This window comes from Stenella coeruleoalba (assembly GCF_951394435.1).
Source record: "Stenella coeruleoalba genome assembly, chromosome: 6".
Lineage (NCBI taxonomy): Eukaryota > Metazoa > Chordata > Mammalia > Artiodactyla > Delphinidae > Stenella > Stenella coeruleoalba.
In genome coordinates this window covers 57,011,347-57,030,063 of record NC_137151.1, presented here as the reverse complement: position 1 = coordinate 57,030,063, position 18,717 = coordinate 57,011,347, and the positions used below count along the sequence as shown (strand labels likewise).

Sequence of the window (18,717 nt, the reverse complement as noted above, 5' to 3'; positions counted from 1 at the left end):
CCGGTAATGTTTCCAGGAAGTATTGGGGGTGGTTGATAATGAATCCATCGGATGACTTTTCTTGGCAGTGCTCATCTGTTGGGTGCAGGCATGGAGCAGGCAGATGATTGGGTTCCTCTGTTGGAACGTGCTCCATAAAGTCACTAATGGACTCAGTCCTCATCTTACTGAAAGATTCAACAACGTGTAACAAACTGACACCATCTCTTTCCTTGGGCTTCTGGGGCCCACACCTGCTAGTTTTCCTGTTTCCTTTGTGGCCACCACTTCTCAGCTTCCTTTGATAGCATAGTCTCCTCTGCCTAACTGCCTTTAGATTCTGGTGGTAAGCTTGGGAAATAACATGAAAAAGTTGGAACATGGTACCTGCTCTCCTGATACTTAATTTTATCAGGAAAAACAGACAATCAATAAGCAATCCCATAATGCGTCATTTAATCTCAACTGTGATCAGGCCTACCAAGGAGCATGTAAGGCATTGGGGATGAACAGCAGAAAGTGCTGACTTGGTTTGGTATCCCTTTTACATGAGATTTACCAACAAAACACTTTTCAGGGAGCAGATATTCAATAACTATTTGCTAAGTGTATGAAAGACCAAAGAGAGAAAAATAGTACCTCTGTAGCCTGGAGTTGCTTCAATAGTATAAGAGTTCTGTTTTTAAAAAGAATTCAACCATTTTTTAAAGTGGCAGGAAAGATACACCTGGGACAATGACAAAGCTGTATACTTAGGGATGACAAAAAAGCCATATTAATAGAGAAGGAGAAATGGCTGCATCTCAGTCATAATCTATAATAAAATCGGTGTTGACATGAATATACTTCAGTTCATTAGAAGAAAGGTGTATTTTGAAAGGGAAAAAAATCACCATCATGCAAAAGATTTTTGGCAATCTTTCTTCAAACAGTAGGAGATGCAAAGATATATAGGATGGGCTTCCCTGGTGGCGCAGTGGTTGAGAGTCTGCCTGCCAATGCAGGGGACACGGGTTTGAGCCCTGGTCTGGGAAGATCCCACATGCCACGGAGCAACTGGGCCCATGAGCCACAACTACTGAGCCTGCGCGTCCAGAGCCTGTGCTCCACAACAAGAGAGGCCGCGATAGTAAGAGGCCCACGCACCGCGATGCAGAGTGGCCCCCGCTCGCCACAACTGGAGAAAGCCCTCGCACAGAAACGAAGACCCAATGCAGCCAAAAATAAAAATAAATAAACAAATAAAAAGATATATAGGACATAGCTGCTTCCTTCAAGGAGCTCAGAATTTAGCGACAGAAGAGATGATATAAAGACAACCAAAGATGCAAAGAAATATAACAATCTGATGGCATCCCTTAGACTAGAATTTTTCAAGAAAAAGTAAATGTACCAGCCTACAATTTTCAGTGGCTTAGAAGCAGAAGTTAGTTATGAATAAGCAAGAGGATTAAGAATAAACACACGCAAATGCCCCGGGCCAGGACGGGACCCTGTGGCAAGGGAGTTCCCGGGGAACAGTCTCTGAGGACAAGATGAGCATGCAGGAGGCCTCCTGGGGAGGAGTCTCAGGATCGATACACACGGAAACGAAGGGAAGAGAGCAGGATTGCACAGGACGGTGATGCAGGGCTGGTGACTCCCGACACTGACCCACAAGGAGTTCTCAGGCTGGATTTGTCCCTAGTTGGGGTGAGAGGAGGGGTTTTATAGCCCTGCACTGACCAGTCATGGTTTGCAGACTGCACTTAGGAAGGGAGAGTGGTATTGGGCAAGGAGCCTCTTCCGCCAAGGCAATCCTTGAAGAAGGCTTCATGTTGAGAGGTGTCTGCTGGCAGCTGGGGAAATTAGGCCTTCGGTCCTGAAGGGAGATCAGAAGAACACATCACAGTGCCCAGGCCCAGGGTGGCACATTCATTCCACTTGTTACCATGAAATCTTCAAATCGGATCCATGGAGTGACACGCAGCCCATCTAGAGAAGCAAAGAGAGGACTTGTGTCCGACGGCATAGAAATACAAATTCTTATGTTTTAGTTACAACCAAATTTTAATGACAAATGGATTGCCTTGTTAGAAGAATATGGGCACCTTTTGCAAACATTTGACTGGGGGTTTCCTTTTGATTAAACTTAAGAACTGGCACACATAACACAAAGCCAGGGGAGATCTAACAAAACTGGGAAGTGTAATTTGTAGCCCAGACAGGATCACCTGTAAGCCTCTCATCTTAACTGTTTAATGTATAGAATTCAGGAAGATTTCTGCAAAAGGCTGCCTTTACGTAGCTTAATCCATGTCCTGTTGAAAGGGCAGGACCAACTCTTGGCAAAAATGGGAATGAGATCAACTGAAGTGTCCTCCGAACCTTTTCTTATCATGGCATGGCTTATCATGGAGGTAATTAGGACTTATTATCAAATCTTTACCCAAGGCAGTAGATGAGAGGTAGGTACCCTATACCCAGACCTCTCCTTTTGACATCCTTCTCCTATCACCCCTTCTGACATCCTTCTATCTTCTAGTAGCCAAAGGCTACTAATACCTGCTCTCCTTGGGAAGTGCTTCAAATGATTTCTTTCAAACCAGGGTTTCCCAGTGTTTGCTTTGTGAACCATTTGCATTAGAATCAGTAATACGTTAGAAAGTCAGCTTTCTGAATCCCACCCCGACCTTCCAATTCAAAATCTCTGAGACTGAGAACCCAGGAACCTGTGGTTTTTCTAAGAAGCTGGCTAAGTGATTTTTGTGCACACTGAAATTGTAAACACTCCTCTTTCATGGCCTCAGCTCTCACACGGGATGAACAGGGCTAAACTGATGTCCGATAATGCTTAGTGTCCATCTCATGGATGGCATAGCTTTTTAACTGAAGATGGTCTCTAAGGGTTCAAACTCAATGGGGAAATTTCAGCCACCAGGGCAAGATGATTACTGAAGACGTCCTCCTCCCTTTCTCTTCCTCTTCCTACAGTTTTCCTTGGTGATAGACTTGTCTTCTTGGTGATAGATCCTCCTTCAATCTTGGATCCTTCTATAAATACACGTGTCAGTCAGGAAACTCTGTAGACGACCTTAGATTTATATAATAACTTCTCCTTAACTAACTCCGTTCTGGGGAAGGCACATTGCAACCAGATATGAAAACAAACTTTCCACATTCCCAAGGGAGCCATCTAACTAAGTATTGTGGGGAAAAAGAAAACAAACCAAAAAGATTTCATTGTCAAATAAGTTTGAAGTATACTGAATTAAAATGAAGCTGTTTCTTTATTAGAGAACTTCTCAGAGGCTTTAATATGCTGCTGTATATTATGAATTCCCTGGAGGAGGCTACGTATGCACTGTCCCAGCTTTTCCTGGAGAGCTCTTGAAGCTGTCATACTCTGTGGATTGCACTTTGGGAAAAGTTGTTCTAGATTTTAGCAGATTGTCTGGTCATCAGTTACACTCATGCTGTAGCGTGGTTCCCATTGTCTGAAATTCTTCGGCTGAGTTTGACTTCAGGTAATTTTTATGGCTGCTTAGGTTCACCTTAGGGTTTGATTTAAAGCACCCAAAGTAGGTCTTCATTTTCTGTTATTTCAATAAACTTCAGATTTCAGAGCCACGTCTCATGTTTTATTAAATTTACTTTTAAGCAAACCACACAATCCTTGGCCAATGTTTTGCAAGTGGATTTTGCTTCTCCTCCTTTTGACTGAAAGAACTTTCTTAAACTAAATATCAGTGTTCCTGTTCTCAATGTGTATTTGAAAACTTCTGTTCATTTTAGAGTCATGTTTCTACTGTATCCCTTTTATTCCATCTAGCATTTTGGTATTGGCAGGGAAAAGCTTTTTGAAACGATATTTGCATCTATCTCAGATAAATACTTCCGGTCACACAGCTTTCAGTATAAAGTTCTGACTTTAAAGAATTCAGATGTTATTTTCACAAATATCTATACTCCAATTATATTTCCTTCTCTTAAAAATAGCGAATGTCATTTTCCCAGAAAGGATCAGAGCTTCTTTATTGATAATTTCTTGAACTTCCTTTCAATCTTGAACAGGTTTTACCATAAAGTGTTTACAGGAAAACAATGCAGATTTCATCATAAAGACCTAATCAAGAATAGATAAGGGCTCTGAAGAAGTTTTAGGAGTTGCAATCATGCCATTCAAATTCATCTTAGAAATATATCGCCATATAAATAAAATAAGATTATAACGTTTTAATGGATTTTGTTTTCAGCATCTACAGAGGTGGGTTGTGACGCTGTCTGGGAGAAGGATCTCAATTCACACATTTGCTACCAATTCAACCTGCTTTCCTCCCTCTCCTGGAGCGAGGCACACTCTTCATGCCAGATGCAAGGAGGTGCTTTATTAAGTATTGCAGATGAGACTGAAGAAAATTTCATAAGGAGTAAGTAGGTGGATGATGCACATTGATGTCGGTACAATTAAAATGATCGGTGTTTACAGTTATGTCCATGTATGCCAAGATGCCTTCTGGAAAGAAAAGGTCCCTTGGAAAATATTTTTCTGTTATTAACATGGCCCAAACTCACACCCAGAATTTTGACCTGAACCCTGGGTCATTCCATTTGACACCTGGCCGTGCCTCTCTTATTTTCTCCCGCCCTGGAAAAGAGAAGTTGAGGCTACAGCAAGGGACCCAGGAGAATTTTCAGCTCCAACAAGTGCATAGGGAGACTTCTAAACTTAAGTCCGAATTCCTGCTTTGCTGGGGAGCTTAGCCATTCCGTTTCCATTTATAAATAATTAAGCTGTTTACTAATTAAGCAGAATCTTACCTGTCAGTCACTGTGTGTAGTAGGGTTTCCAGTGGATGCCAAAGAACTTAAAATTTAATTGGAAAAGCAAAAGCACACACATGTTAACTAATGCTGTAAAGTAATAACATAAACTGTCAAAAGACTGCTAAGGAGCTGGGTCTGATCTGTTTCACCTCTCACCTAAACTCTCTTTTTACTTCTCTTTTATAGATTAAATGTGTTTGTAGATGTGTACATGCAGCATTTAAAAATCTTTCTGAAACATTTGAAAGTGTCACAAAACTAGTCACTTTCATTAAAAGTTTCTGATGCTTTTTTTCCAAATTATATTACACATGTTTCTTCTAGAATAACAATAATAAAATTATTCTAGGATAATTTTAAAAGTTCAAGTATACAGAAAGAAAACCAAAGGAAAAACTCTCATAGTTCCACAATCCAGAGATAACCATGTTTCTTCTGCAAAAAAACCCCATACAAATGCATGCATAATCCATAGTATCTATGAAAAATGATATTGAATAAAAAGATGAGGTGGTTGTTGCACAGAGGTTAGGAACAGGGGCCAAAGAGCCACCTGCATGGGTTTGAATCCCACCTCCATCACTTACTAGCAGTGCTAAAGAAGTAACTTAACCTCTCTGTGCCTCAACTTCCCCCCTCTACCAAATGGAAATAATAACAATACCTACTTTTTGGTGGTGAAAATTACATATTATAGAACAGGTGAAAATTTAGAAAAGTGCCTGGCACACAAATCAAACACTCAGTATATGTTAAACCTTTAACAGCAACTACGCGTACAGTTTAGTAACATGCTTATATAATTTACCTGCATAGAATGAACATCTGTCCGTGTCTATAAATATAGATCTATATCATAGCTTTTAATGGTTACATAGCGATACAGGTTAGAGATAATATATTTAGCTAATCTCCAAATATTAGATAGGGATAGGTAGATAAAATTCTTTATTTTGTTTTTATTTACTTATTTGTTGCTATGTAAAACCACCCCTCACATACCTTTGTGCATAGATCCCTGATTATTTCTCTCTAAGTTTGTAGAAGTGGATTCACTGGGTGGAAGAAGAAGCATATTTTAAGGCTTTTGAAAGTCATTAATAACTTCTAGAAGGATTGTAACAAATGCATGAACAGTATATGTCTGCCCCTTTCCCCACAGACTTGCAAAAGTGGGAAATTATCACTGAAACTGATCTGAGTGAGTCATATTGCAGGAAAACACCCATTTCCAAAATCATTATTAGCCTGTAATGGTATTTATAGAAAATTTTGTGCACAATTTATGAATTAAAATTGTTGTCTATTCTGACTGCTGGGATCTTTAATAAGAGGGTTTGGACTTAATCAGACTTGAATAAAGATTAAAGGAATAAGATATGTCAGAGACTTTGATTTAAATACCACAATTTTATAATTAGATTTTGGGGATTGTTTAGATTGGGAAAACAGAAGAGTATTCATAAAGACAGAAGCTTGTTCTGACCAAGGTATTTTTTAATGTTGAAAATAGTCTACTGTTTCTTGTTAATCGCTGATGAACATTAACTATGGTATAAGGAATTATCTAAACTGCCACAAATGCCAGGAAATAGCCAAAGGAATTTCAGTTTGCATTTATTAGTATAGAATTGTGAGCCAATTTACTTGTAAAGCTAAATAGACTATTTTTGTACTTTTAAACACAGATTAGAAATTATACAATGATTTTTTAATATGTACTGTTAAAACAGTCACACAGAGGGTATTCAAAATAACTCTAAGGTAAGAATAATTAATACTTAAATATTTTAAGTAGATTACTTGAAAGCAGCACTTGGCACTTACCCCGATATGAAATGTGGAAATTTCTCTGTCTTGTCAATCCATCTTCCATTCTGCCTTCTGTCATGATGACACCAGTTAGATGATTTAATCAAATGGTGCTATTGGAAGGACTAACCAAATAGACATTAGAAAGAGACTTGTGTTTATGCCCCAGAAACTTGGAAAGGCAGAGCCCATGAATGCTGTTCCTGTCCAGTGATTTCAGGGATCTCAAAATTATAAAGCACCTTTTTCTCTTTCCTTAAAGGTTTAGCTTCTTCCAGTTTTCCACTGTTGTTTCAAAATACCCAATCACAGAAGGTGCTGCAGCCTTGTGATGTGAATGCACTAATCTTTACAACCTTGGTGACCATACAATCGATCATCCAGACTGAGACCCTTTGAAGAGTAAAAGGTTCTGCCATCAATACTTATTCTGGAACTACCAGGATAAGCCATGAATTTTCCAGGCAAACTGGGACATACGGTCACCCTATTTATCACTCTTATCTGTCAGGGTCTCAGTCTCAGGCAGGGCCCCTGCATCTGGCTCAGAATAAATTGGGTTCTGAAGCAGATGAATCATAAGGGATCAATGCTGTCCTTTATAGATTAGAAGATTCAACGGCAACATTTGAAAGTGTCACAAAATTACTTTCACTAAAGTCTCTGACACTGTTTTTTCCCCAAATATTACAGCACGCGTGGTACATATTTGTTGTAGAGTAATTTTTTAAAGTTCAGGTGCACAAAAAGGAAAACCAAAGAAAAATTTCCCCTAATTCTACAATTTTGAGAAGCATATTTTTCTACACAAGCATGTCAAGGCACATGTTTCTACATAGCACTGATAACAAAATTGGAACTGAATTAAAACAGGAGGAGCCGAGGCACAATGGTTAGGAGAAGGGGCCTACAGAAAGCTTTCTCCCACACCAAGCTGAAGAAGCATTTGCACTGCTCATGGCCCCAACCTGCTATTTTTTTTTTAACATCTTTATTGGAGTATAATTGCTTTACAATGGTGTGTTAGTTTCTGCTTTATAACAAAGTGAATCAGCTATACATATACATATATCCCCATATCTCCTCCCTCTTGCGTCTCCCTCCCTCCCACCCTCCCTATCCCACCCCTCTAGGGGGTCACAGAGCACCAAGCTGATCTCCCTGTGCTATGTGGCTGCTTCCCACTAGCTATCTATTTTACATTTGGTAGTGTATATATGTCCATGCCACTCTCTCACTTTGTCGCAGCTTACCCTTCCCCCTCCCCATATCCTCAAGTCCATTCTCTAGTAGGTCTGTGTCTTTATTCCCATCCTGCCCCTAGATTCTTCATGACCATTTTTTTTTTTTTAGATTCCATATATATGTGTTAGCATACAGTATTTGTTTTTCTCTTCCTGACTTAACTTCACTCTGTATGACAGACTCTAGGTCCATCCACCTCACTACAAATAACTCAATTTCGTTTCTTTTTATGGCTGAGTAATATTCCATTGTATATATGTGCCACATCTTCTTTATCCATTCATCTGTCGATGGACACTTAGGTTGCTTCCATGTCTGGGCTATTGTAAATAGAGCTGCAGTGAACATTTTGGGACATGACTCTTTTTGAATTATGGTTTTCTCAGGGTATATGCCCAGTAGTGGGATTGCTGGGTCATATGGTAGTTCTATTTTTAGTTTTTTAAGGAACCTCCACACTGTTCTCCATAGTGGCTGTATCAATTTACATTCCCACCAACAGTGCAAGAGGGTTCCCTTTTCTCCACACCCTCTCCAGCATTCATTGTTTGTAAATTTTTTGATCATGGCCATTCTGACTGGTGTGAGATGATATCTCATTGTAGTTTTGATTTGCATTTCTCTAATGGTTAATGATGTTGAGCATTCTTTCATGTATTTGTTGGTACTCTGTATATCTTCTTTGGAGAAATGTCTATTTAGGTCTTCTGCCCATTTTTGGATTGGCCAACCTGCTATTGATCCCTCTACATACTCTGGTCCCGTGGATTCTGCTCTCCTCTTGGCCAGACAACCCCCATTGGCTCTCGACTGGACAGCCCTTCCCCCATTTCTTTAGCATACCTTAAATTTGAGGGCTTGCCTCCCGGCACTAACAACACTTAATATGCCTTCTGCTTCCTAGCCAGACCCCTAAGGAAAAGGTCCTCTAAGTTGTTCAATTTTTTTAACTGTGAAATATTTCAAGAGTATTGACAAGTGTAAACATTACATCTCTGCACACACATACCCATTATAGAGATTTAATAGCATTTCTTCCTATTCCTCTTTCTCAGGGCCTGAGGTAGCCTGAGCTCAGTGTACTTGAGTCCTGAGCCTCCAGATTGAGGTCACCAGACACATGTGGCAAAAAAATAGGAAGACAGAGGGGCACTTTGTAGGACTGGCCCTGGGCACTTCCTCCTTCCCCCTCTAAAACCCTCAAGTGGGTAAGCTCACACGGGTCAGATGGTCTCAGATTTGTAACCATGAACTGTTGATGGATTGACGACCGTTGAGAGGCAGCATTCCTGTATGCTTAGATTAAACACTGCACAGTTGCTGTCAGTGAGCCTTTAGGAGACTGCCATGTTTCTCAGGCTGGCTTTTTTTACTCTGAAGCACCAGGGTGGGGTTTAGTAGCACTTAAACTCTTTTCTGCCATTGATGGAGTTAATTTATGACTCCATGCCCCAGGAACAGGAAAACAAGAAAGACGTGTAACATTGATATTTTTTTTGAAACTCCGTATTTCTCTTATTTCAGAGCACTTTGGCAATGAAGCAGTGGAAGTATGGATAGGTCTGAATCAGCTAGATGAAAATGCTGGTTGGCAGTGGTCGGATAGAACACCACTCAACTATCTGAACTGGAACCCAGGTACCTGCAGCGTTTTGTTTACCTTCAACAGGTGGCATCGTCCCATAGCCTAAAATAGCAATATTTCCCACATATGTATACGACGTGTTATTGTGAAAGTGGCTTATAAACATTTTTAAAGCCTGATTGAATTTCTATAAGGCATGCTTTTCCAAACGAGAAAATGGAGGCCAAGAAGTAAGCCAAGGGTGCATGAGGATTTGGGTCAAAACCAAGATTCTAGTCAGTTGTTTTAAAAATAGCAACAGAGATAAGAAATTAAATCTCAGAAGTAGATGTTTATGTACAGATTGTTTTCGTATATTTTTTCCCACTCTCTCCTAGTCAATTTCCTCTCTCTTCAGTTAACCTTTGCCCTCCAAAGATATGATCAATTACTGTCTTACATCAGTATGTCTCACACAAAAAAAGGAAAATTGGTTTTTCTTATGGATTCTAAGTCAATTACATTAACTGTGTAATACAACGCACTCACATTCTGTTTAAATGTGTTGTTTAAAAGATTGTTATAGTTGAACCTTGAATAACTAGAAAATATAATAAAGTACGATTGCACTTTGTGAAAAAAAATAGCAACAGATTGAAAAATATCTCTCTACCTTAAAACAATAAAATCAGCTGTTGCTATCTTTGGGAAATCATTTCATTGTCATGCCTGGACTTCAACTGCAAAATCATAAATATAATATCTTATAGGATTTACTACATATGCCAAAGAGAAGGGTTGTCTCCTTGATGCTAAAACTACATTTCAGTATATATTGAACTAACTGCTTTTGCTTCTAACATTAAGTACACACATATTGTATTTTCAGAAATAAATTTTGAGCCATTTGTTGAATATCACTGTGGAACTTTTAATGCATTTATGCCAAATGCCTGGAGAAGTCGGGATTGTGAGTCCACTTTGCCTTACATATGTAAAAAATATCTAAACCATACTGATCACGAAGTAGTTGGTGAGTGTTTTTATTTTAAGCTGTTTTTATAAGTAAGTTGCTTACTTGCCCTCTCAATATATTCAAAGTCCTTTACTTTTTGCTAATAATTTATAATTTAAACTTAGCTAAGGCTAGTTTTTATATGAATAAAAATGTGTAACAAGATAAGATCTGTTATTCCAAAGGTACCATGAATTTAATAAATGCATTTAGGTTTTTACTAAAAACTAAAGCAAAATAACCTAAGTATAGAAAACATTTTCTCCCTCTCTTTTTAAAAACTTTGCTTTCTTATTCATTCTGCCTTAGAAAAACAAGATATGCTTCATTTTCTATTCTAGTTGAGTTTTATTTATTTATGGTTACCCTAGAAATTAAACATATGAATTAGAAAATAGTTTTATAAAATTATTTACTTCATTGATCTCCTATCATACTCTATATCTCTTGTTAGTAATACTTCCTCCTTGAAATAACAAACAAAATTTTAGGTGTACCTAAGACTTAAATGCCACATAATTACAATCTAGTACCTGAAGCTCAGTTATTTCTATTCTTAAGATCTATTACTTCTTCTTAGTTTCTATGGAATTAATGTCTGAACTCAGGAAGTAGAGATAAAAACATAACCATTTTTAAAGAATCATTACCAGCATAATTAGAAACAACTCTACATTTAAAACAATAATCTGAATTATCTTTCTAAAATATTATCCCTTACAGTTAAGCTTTTATATTTTATTTTATTTTTTTATAGATTTATTTATTTATTTATTTTTTTGGCTGCGTTGGGTCTTCGTTGCTGTGTGCGGGGTTTCTCAAGTTGCAGCGAGCAGGGGTTACTCTTCATCGACGTAGGCAGGCTTCTCATTGCGGTGGCTTCTCTTGTTGTGGAGCACAGGCACGTGGGCTTCAGCAGTTGTGGCCTGCGGGCTCTAGAGCACAGGCTCAGTAGTTGTGGCTCACGGGCTTAGTTGCTCCGCGGCATGTTGGATTTTCCGGGACCAGGGATTGAACCCATATCCCTTGCATTGGTAGGCAGATTCTTAACCACTGCACCACCAGGGAAGTCCTCAATTAAGCTTTTTAATTTACGATATTATGTTATGTTAATTTACAATATTGTGTTAGTTTCAGGTGTACAGCAAAGTGATTTAGTTGTGTGTGTGTATATATATATATATATATATATTCTTTTTCAGCTTCTTTTCCATTATAGGTTATGACAAGATACTGAATATAGTTCCCTGTGCTATACAGTAGGTCCTTGCTGTTTATCTATTTTACATAGAGTAGTGTGTATCTGTTAATCCCAATCTTCAAATTTATCCCCCCCTTTCCCCTTTGATACCCATAAGTTTGTTTTCAATGTCTGTGAGTCTATTTCTCTTTTATAAGTAAGTTCACTTGTATCATTTTTTTAGATTCCACACATAAGTGATATCATATGATATTTGTCTTTGTCTGACTTACTTCATTTAGTATGAAAATTTCTAGGTCCATTCATGTTGCTACAGATGGCATTATCTCATTCTTTTTTATGGCTGAGTAGTACTCCATTGTATATATGTACCATATCTTCTTTATCCATTCATGTGTCGATGGACATTTAGGTTGCTTCCATATCTTGGCTACTGTAAATAGTGCTGCTATGAACATTGGGATGAATGTATCTTTTTGAATTAGAGTTTTCATCTTTTCTGGAGTTTTCAGGAGTGGGATTGCAGGATCATATGGTAACTCTATTTTCAGCTTTTTAAGGAACCTCCTTACTGTTCTCTATAATGGTTGTACCAATTTATGTTCCTGCCAACAGTGTAGGAGGGTTCCCTTTTCTCCACACCCTCTTACAATTAAGCTTTAACTTTTATTTTCCTTTAAGTAGCTAAGCCTAAAGATATTGTAGAATATGGGGGTGAGGAGAAGAAGCATCTCATCATTTTTTTACGTAGAGAATTTTTCATTATGTCAAGAATGTGCTGACATTGCTATCACTGTTATTGTCCTGTCCCTCCCTCTTTTCCTTTCATTTTCCTGCCTCAATTTCTTCTGTCTTCATTTTTTTTCTTATGCCCTCCTGCACTGCCTCCTGCTATCCTTCTTTTCTTCAATTTTATTTGCTCTCCTGATCTATTAATTGAGGTCAGAAGACCAGAAATGATGGCAGCTAAGCTAAGTTTGTTTGGATTATTTGCTGTTGTTTCAAGTCCAAAAAATACTTTTGATGATCTAGTCCAGTGTCTTCCAACTGTGCATCCAGGGTCCCCAGTTTCTTTCCTTATCTCCACCCTTACGTCAATCAGAGAAGTTCCTCTTTTATCTTTTTATCTTACCTCTAGAGTGAAGTTTAGGGTTCCTTTTTTCAAGGGGTCTGTGACTGTTTTTAGGTTGATATTATCTATCTATCTAAATGTTCTAACATTCATCCACTGTGATTCTAATAGCTGTCAGAGTCCTAGAAGTGATTTTAAAAGAATGTCTTGTTTCCCAAATTAGCAGTGAAGTTGTTTCTAACTAAGTTAGTGCTTAAGGAAGGCACCCAGTTGTGGTTAATAAAATAAAGTAAAAATGCTGTCATCAGGCTGGGGGCAAGCTCCTGGAAGAGGAGAGCCAAAGTTGGCATGCACACAGCTGCCTTCCCTGCCAGTGTTAAAGCATCGTGGCATTATTTTGCTGTAAGTCGAACCCAGAGTCCATATGAATCCAGAGGGACATCAGAGGCACTAAGCCTGACCCCCAAAATAAAAGCTATCATCTCTGCTCTAGATAAAGCGGCCAGAATTTCAGATTCTTTTCAGCTGAGAATAACTATCTACCCCCTGCACCTAATACTGTATATAAAATCCTTTAAAAAGCATTTAAATTGTGTTCCATAATACTCCTTTTTTAGTGTAAAAAGGTTTTTTTAAATGGATAGCTCTAAATGCTAAATTTTATATCTAGCCCTGACTCTCACTTTGGTTGTATGACCTTTATCAAGTCTCCTTAACCTCTTTGTGCCTTAGATAGCTCATCTGGAAAATGAAGCACTGAGATCCATTAGATCCTAGTCCAGATCATAGATGGGATCCTTTTCAAGTCTGAAGATCTAGAATGCTATGATCTATATCTTATTGTATCATATGCTTCTGTTTTTCAAATTTAAAAAATAATCATATATTAATGGTGATTTATATTGGGGGTAATAAGTAATGTTAAAACAATTGTGGTAAATAACTTCGTTTTTTGTTGGTTCAAACAGAAAACGATGCTTGGAAATATTATGCTACCCACTGTGAGCCTGGCTGGAATCCCCACAATCGTAATTGCTATAAACTTCAGAAAGAAAAAAAGACCTGGAATGAAGCTTTGCATTCTTGCCAGTCCAATAACAGTGCATTAATAGACATAGATTCGTTAGCAGAAGTGGAGTTTCTTGTAACCCTCCTTGGAGATGGTGAGTGCCAAGTGTCTTTGGTTTAAGAAGTATGAAATTAATGGAGTAACTCTCTTTATTAGTGAAGTTGAAAAGAAATTAAGCTATTTAAAATTGATTCTTTATGGCACATGTATCTGAAATTTCCAAATAATACCCAGGAGTGAAAATTCACTGAATTTTTACAAAATACATATTCAGAAACTTTGTAACATCTCATAGATGCCAGATATATTACATGTTTTCATTTTTGGGTTTTTTTTTTAAGGGGGAAAGGTCATTTCCTGAAATTTCTAATTTAAAAAACCTGAACCTGTAATTTAGCATAATGAGCACTAGATAGCAGTAATGTGCTGTGGCCATGTAATCCAAGCAATAAAGGAAATTCCTTACAAAATTGATTATATTAAAATAACTTTAGCCAGTGAAAATGGGTAATTTATTTGGTGTGGTGTTTTTCAAGCTGTGTAGCATGCTCAGGGGTTCCAAGCTCTGAGGCCTCCACCCAGCTTTACCCACCAGAGCAGATCTGCCCCTACCTATGTCATATATGGACATAGAATTCTGCTGGAAAACATTGAAATCACTGACTGAGAGTAAATCTTTTTTTAGTGGAAAAATCTGGCGTCTACTCTATTTCAATGTTAGGTTTTAGTTTGGAGTGAAAACAAAACTCCTTCTGTCATTGTTCCTCACCCTTTGCATTTGGGATTGAAAGAATCCTGTGGCTGCCTCTGTGTCAGCGGGGCACTGGAACACTCTCCCAGCCATCGAGGGTCTTTTCTCCCTACCTAGACTGGCCAGCTTTATTTTATTTACTTTTCCAGCAACCCCACTGCTCCTATTCAATGTTTCTAAGAATTTCTGCTCCTTTTTTTTCCCCTAGCCAAAAGAAAAAAAAGTAAAGCTAGACATCATTAAAAGGTTTTTTTCTAAGTGCCTTTTCTTAATTTGATTGACCTTCCTATTTTTGCTTTTTCGGGGTAGAAGAAAAACCAGACTTTGCAGATCTACTTTCCATACTGTAGCACGAACTAACTAGAGTCCTGGCAATCTGACTTGCTTAAGCTTTCTCCTTGCCCTGGCTTTCACTGACACTCTGCCTCACTTATAAGGCCTATGTTGAGCAGATCTAGATAGATTAAGGGGGGAAGGGTTTAAGCAGGTATTTTATACCAAAACTTAAACAGGTTTCATTCCAAGAAGAAACAAAGAAGGAATCACATGCAAAGTGGTATATATTGGTAATAGCCCCTCTGTGTTATCACCTTTGCAGATACTAGGATTCTTGTAAGTAATTTACATTTATCTCTTGCAGAAAATGCATCCGAAACATGGATTGGTTTGAGCAACAATAAAATTCCAGTTTCCTTTGAATGGTCTGATGGCTCCTCAGTCATCTTTACTAATTGGCACACACCTGAGCCCCAAATTTTTCCAAATACAAGCCAGCTATGTGTCTCAGCGGAGCAATCTGTAAGTTGATTCATTTGTTCAATGCTCACTTTGCTGGACTTGTACTGAGGGCCACCTGTGCCAGGGACTTGGGCTGTGGCAGAGACCAAGACAGGCACAGTGCCTGCTCCTCCTGGGGCTTCCACGCTAAGCAGTAAAACATATACACACTAAAACCACATGGTAATTATAGTTGTGATAATAGCTCTGAGGACATAGGTTCAAGATGGTGAGAAACTTGGGTTGGGACAGCTACTTCAGACAAGACAGTCAAGGAGGGCTCTCTGAAGAGGTGACATTTAAGCTGGGACTTGAACAAAAAAAAAATCTCTTGAAGAGCAGGAGAACATTCCAGGCAGGGGGCAGCTGCCCAAAGGCAGGCCAAGGCTTGTCATGTTTGATAATCAAAAAGGAGACCAGGATGGTGTGGAGGTATGGACGGTGAAAGGTGGTAGGAGATGGGGCAGGAAGAATGCAAAAATGTGAGGCTTATAGGCCTGGGATAGGACCCACTAAAGGGCTTCAAGTAGATGAAAGCATGATCTGATTTACATTTTAAGAGCAACTGTGGCTGCTACATAGAGAATTGATTGGAGAGAAGAGAGTGGAAGCAGAGAAACCAGTTTGGAGGCTACTCCTGTGGTTGAATTAGAGTAGTGAATATGGAGACAAGAAGACAGATTCAAGGATCCTCTAGAAGACAGGAATTGTTGCTAAAGCAGACGTGGGGGTGAGAGACAGGTAGGTTTTGAGCACCACCATTTTGGTGGATGGGGGTGCCACTGACCACCCTGGTGAAGATGAGGGGAAGAACCAAGGAGTTCGGAAATTACTCTGGAAGGTGATGGTTTTTAAGCTCCATTATCTTCTTAACATAAAAGGATTTCAACACTGCATGTAACCTCTTTGAAAACTGCAAATCAATGGAAAACCTTGCTGCTTTCTTCACATGAATGTGATGGTCCCAGTGACCTTAACATTACACTTACCTTTATGTGCTAGTCTCTCATTTATCTAAAACCTCTGATTATACAGAATTTGTTTAATCCCAAGCCATTTGAAGTTTTTTTTTTATATGTTTAGAATAGACAATCTCTTTGATCAGATAGCTACTGAGCTCACTGGTGAAGTTTTAGGAGGTTATTGGGATTTGGTAGGCATGCTTACTCTTTTAAGACACCGGGATACCATATCAAGTTCCCCCAAGAAGCAGTTTATTAAATGTTACTTAAGTAGCTTGACAAAGTGATTGTGCCAGCCAAACATGGGAAATGTCTAAGCACTTACTTTTTTTTTTTTTTAAGCACTTACTTTTATGACACATTTCATTGTTTTATCTTTCAAGGCTGTCACAAATCCATGCAGTTACAATGATAGTGCTCAGGCAGTGTCTCAGAGTCACACCTGAGGGGGAACAATGACCTCTCCAAATGTTTGTTTTGGGTGTTACTCTGCTGAAAACCACTGTAGTTTATTCTACAGTATTTGATGCTTTATTGGTTCATTAGTTTTGATATAATTAAGGTGATCTTAGTTTCCTATTGACATTCTCCTTTTTTATTTGACAGACATGGGTATTTCACTTAGCATATTCACAAAGCAGGAGCCAACATTTGGACCGAGAAGTTGTTTTTAAGAGAGTGAGGATAGGTATTAATATTATTGGATGTGTTAGGATGCTGCTGCTGTAAATGTGGTATTTTGTGGCCCCTTTTTAGCAACTCAGTAGCTCCTTAAACAGTAGATGCATAAAAAGTAACACTTATTCCCTTAAAGTTGAACTCAATATGAATGTAATTATTATAATTAACTAGTTACCTAAACATGGTCGATACCTCAATTTGAATCTGAGAGGTTGGTAGCCATTCATCTGTCCATCCAATAGTTACTAAGCAATTACAGTGTGCCTGACAATATCCTATAACTGCATGGTTTTCTGGAGACTCCATGGGGATGGGCTACAAGGCTGCTCTTACAGGTGAAGGTGTCAGCCTCCTACATAGTATGTTTCTGAGGGTCATGGAAGAGCTCTCTACTCACCTAAAACCCTGCATGCCTGAGATACCTAAATTTTGAATTTGAATTGTGTGAAAATTTAAATTGTGTGGTTTTAGCCTAAAGGTCTGGTTTGTGTTAAAATAAAAAATCCTTTGGGAGGATAAAATTTTAATCAGTTAGCAGTTATTGTATTTCATCATCAATGAAGGATATGAGAACAGCCTTCATTAGAACTAGGAGAAGACATGAAGGTATCTGCCCGTCATATAAAGAGGAAATGGAGTGGGGCTTTGGAGAATTCGTGATGAAGAAGGGTACTGGGGGTTGAACATGAAGTTCAGCTATGATAATGTTATCTCGGGTGATTCATGGTGCTTTCCAGGCATTTCCCCAGCATCAGGTTTATACAGCATCAGGTAAGCAGCAAAGCATTCAATTTAACACCTAGAAGTGATTGGAGAGAAGAAGCAGCATTCTCATTTGGTCAGGGGAATAGTTTCATATAAGTGGTTCTCAAAGTGTGGCCCCCAGACCAGCAGCATTCACATCAGCTAAAAACTTGTTAGAAATACAAATTCTCAGGTCCCACCTGACTTACTGAATGAGACACACGGATCCCAATCAACTGTGTTTTAGTAACCCCTCCAGGTGATTCCAGTGCACACAAAAGATTGAGAATCACTACTTATCCCATCTTTAACGAAATATTGAGAGCAGTTTAATGTAAAGCCAGACCTCCCACTCATATGTAGAGAATCAACCTTTTCTAACACAAGATCCTGACACATTACGCCCCCTTGAAACATGCATTATTAATCATATTTTAATTCAGAATTATTGACTTTGATTATCAGCATCAATAATGGAGTGTATTCATTCATCTTGTAATATTTTTCCTCTTAGGAGGGACACTGGAAAGTTAAAAATTGCAAAGAAACACTTTTTTACGTTTGTAAGAAAACAGGCCGTGTCCTTTCTGACACTGAATCAGGTTGCCAAAAGGTAAGAGCTGTGAACACTTCAGGGACTTCATAACCAGACTGATTTATCCACCATCAAATTAAAGTGAATCTCTCTCCCTCTCTTTCCTGCCTTGGCTTCCTCCTCTCTCCCTTTCCCCTCCTTCCCTTCCTTTCTTCTTTCCTTCCCTTCGTTTTTTTCTGAGTGGGCTCTTGTAACAAACCAAACAATTATCAGCTAGGGGCACATGAAAGATTTACAGCTCTTGGAAGGATTGTTGTCTTACCATCTATTTCCACCCAAGACTAGTTTTCTTTTGAGATAAGAAATGTAAATGATCCTGTTATACCATCTGTATAAACAATGCCTATCATGTGATACACTGTCTCACACGCGGTTTTCATTGTCTTCCAATGAAGACTGTCAGAGTGAAAGCAAATGCATTCCTTTGAGTCAGAGAGTGACCTT

The 18,717-nt window shown here is 38.6% G+C and overlaps 1 protein-coding gene and 1 long non-coding RNA gene across 2 annotated transcripts in view; one reads left to right on the top strand and one right to left on the bottom strand.

The window, feature by feature from the left end:
* PLA2R1 (phospholipase A2 receptor 1) overlaps positions 1–18,717 on the top strand; it is a gene marked incomplete at its 5' end in the record, with an annotated part of 117,308 nt that overhangs the window by 25,050 nt on the left and 73,541 nt on the right. Inside the window, 6 exon segments of the mRNA XM_079923463.1 lie at positions 4,215–4,388; positions 9,367–9,480; positions 10,296–10,439; positions 13,663–13,857; positions 15,155–15,312; positions 18,193–18,291. Coding sequence (XP_079779589.1) covers positions 4,215–4,388; positions 9,367–9,480; positions 10,296–10,439; positions 13,663–13,857; positions 15,155–15,312; positions 18,193–18,291 — 884 coding nt within the window.
* The window catches only part of LOC307187425, a 73,230-nt gene continuing 55,462 nt past the window's right edge, over positions 950–18,717 (bottom strand). The window contains exons 3-6 of the long non-coding RNA XR_013828602.1: positions 6,613–6,669; positions 5,788–5,840; positions 4,780–4,825; positions 950–1,953 (exon numbers count right to left, since the gene is read on the bottom strand). This is a non-coding gene — a long non-coding RNA (uncharacterized lncRNA). The remainder of the gene's footprint in view (positions 1,954–4,779; positions 4,826–5,787; positions 5,841–6,612; positions 6,670–18,717) is intronic.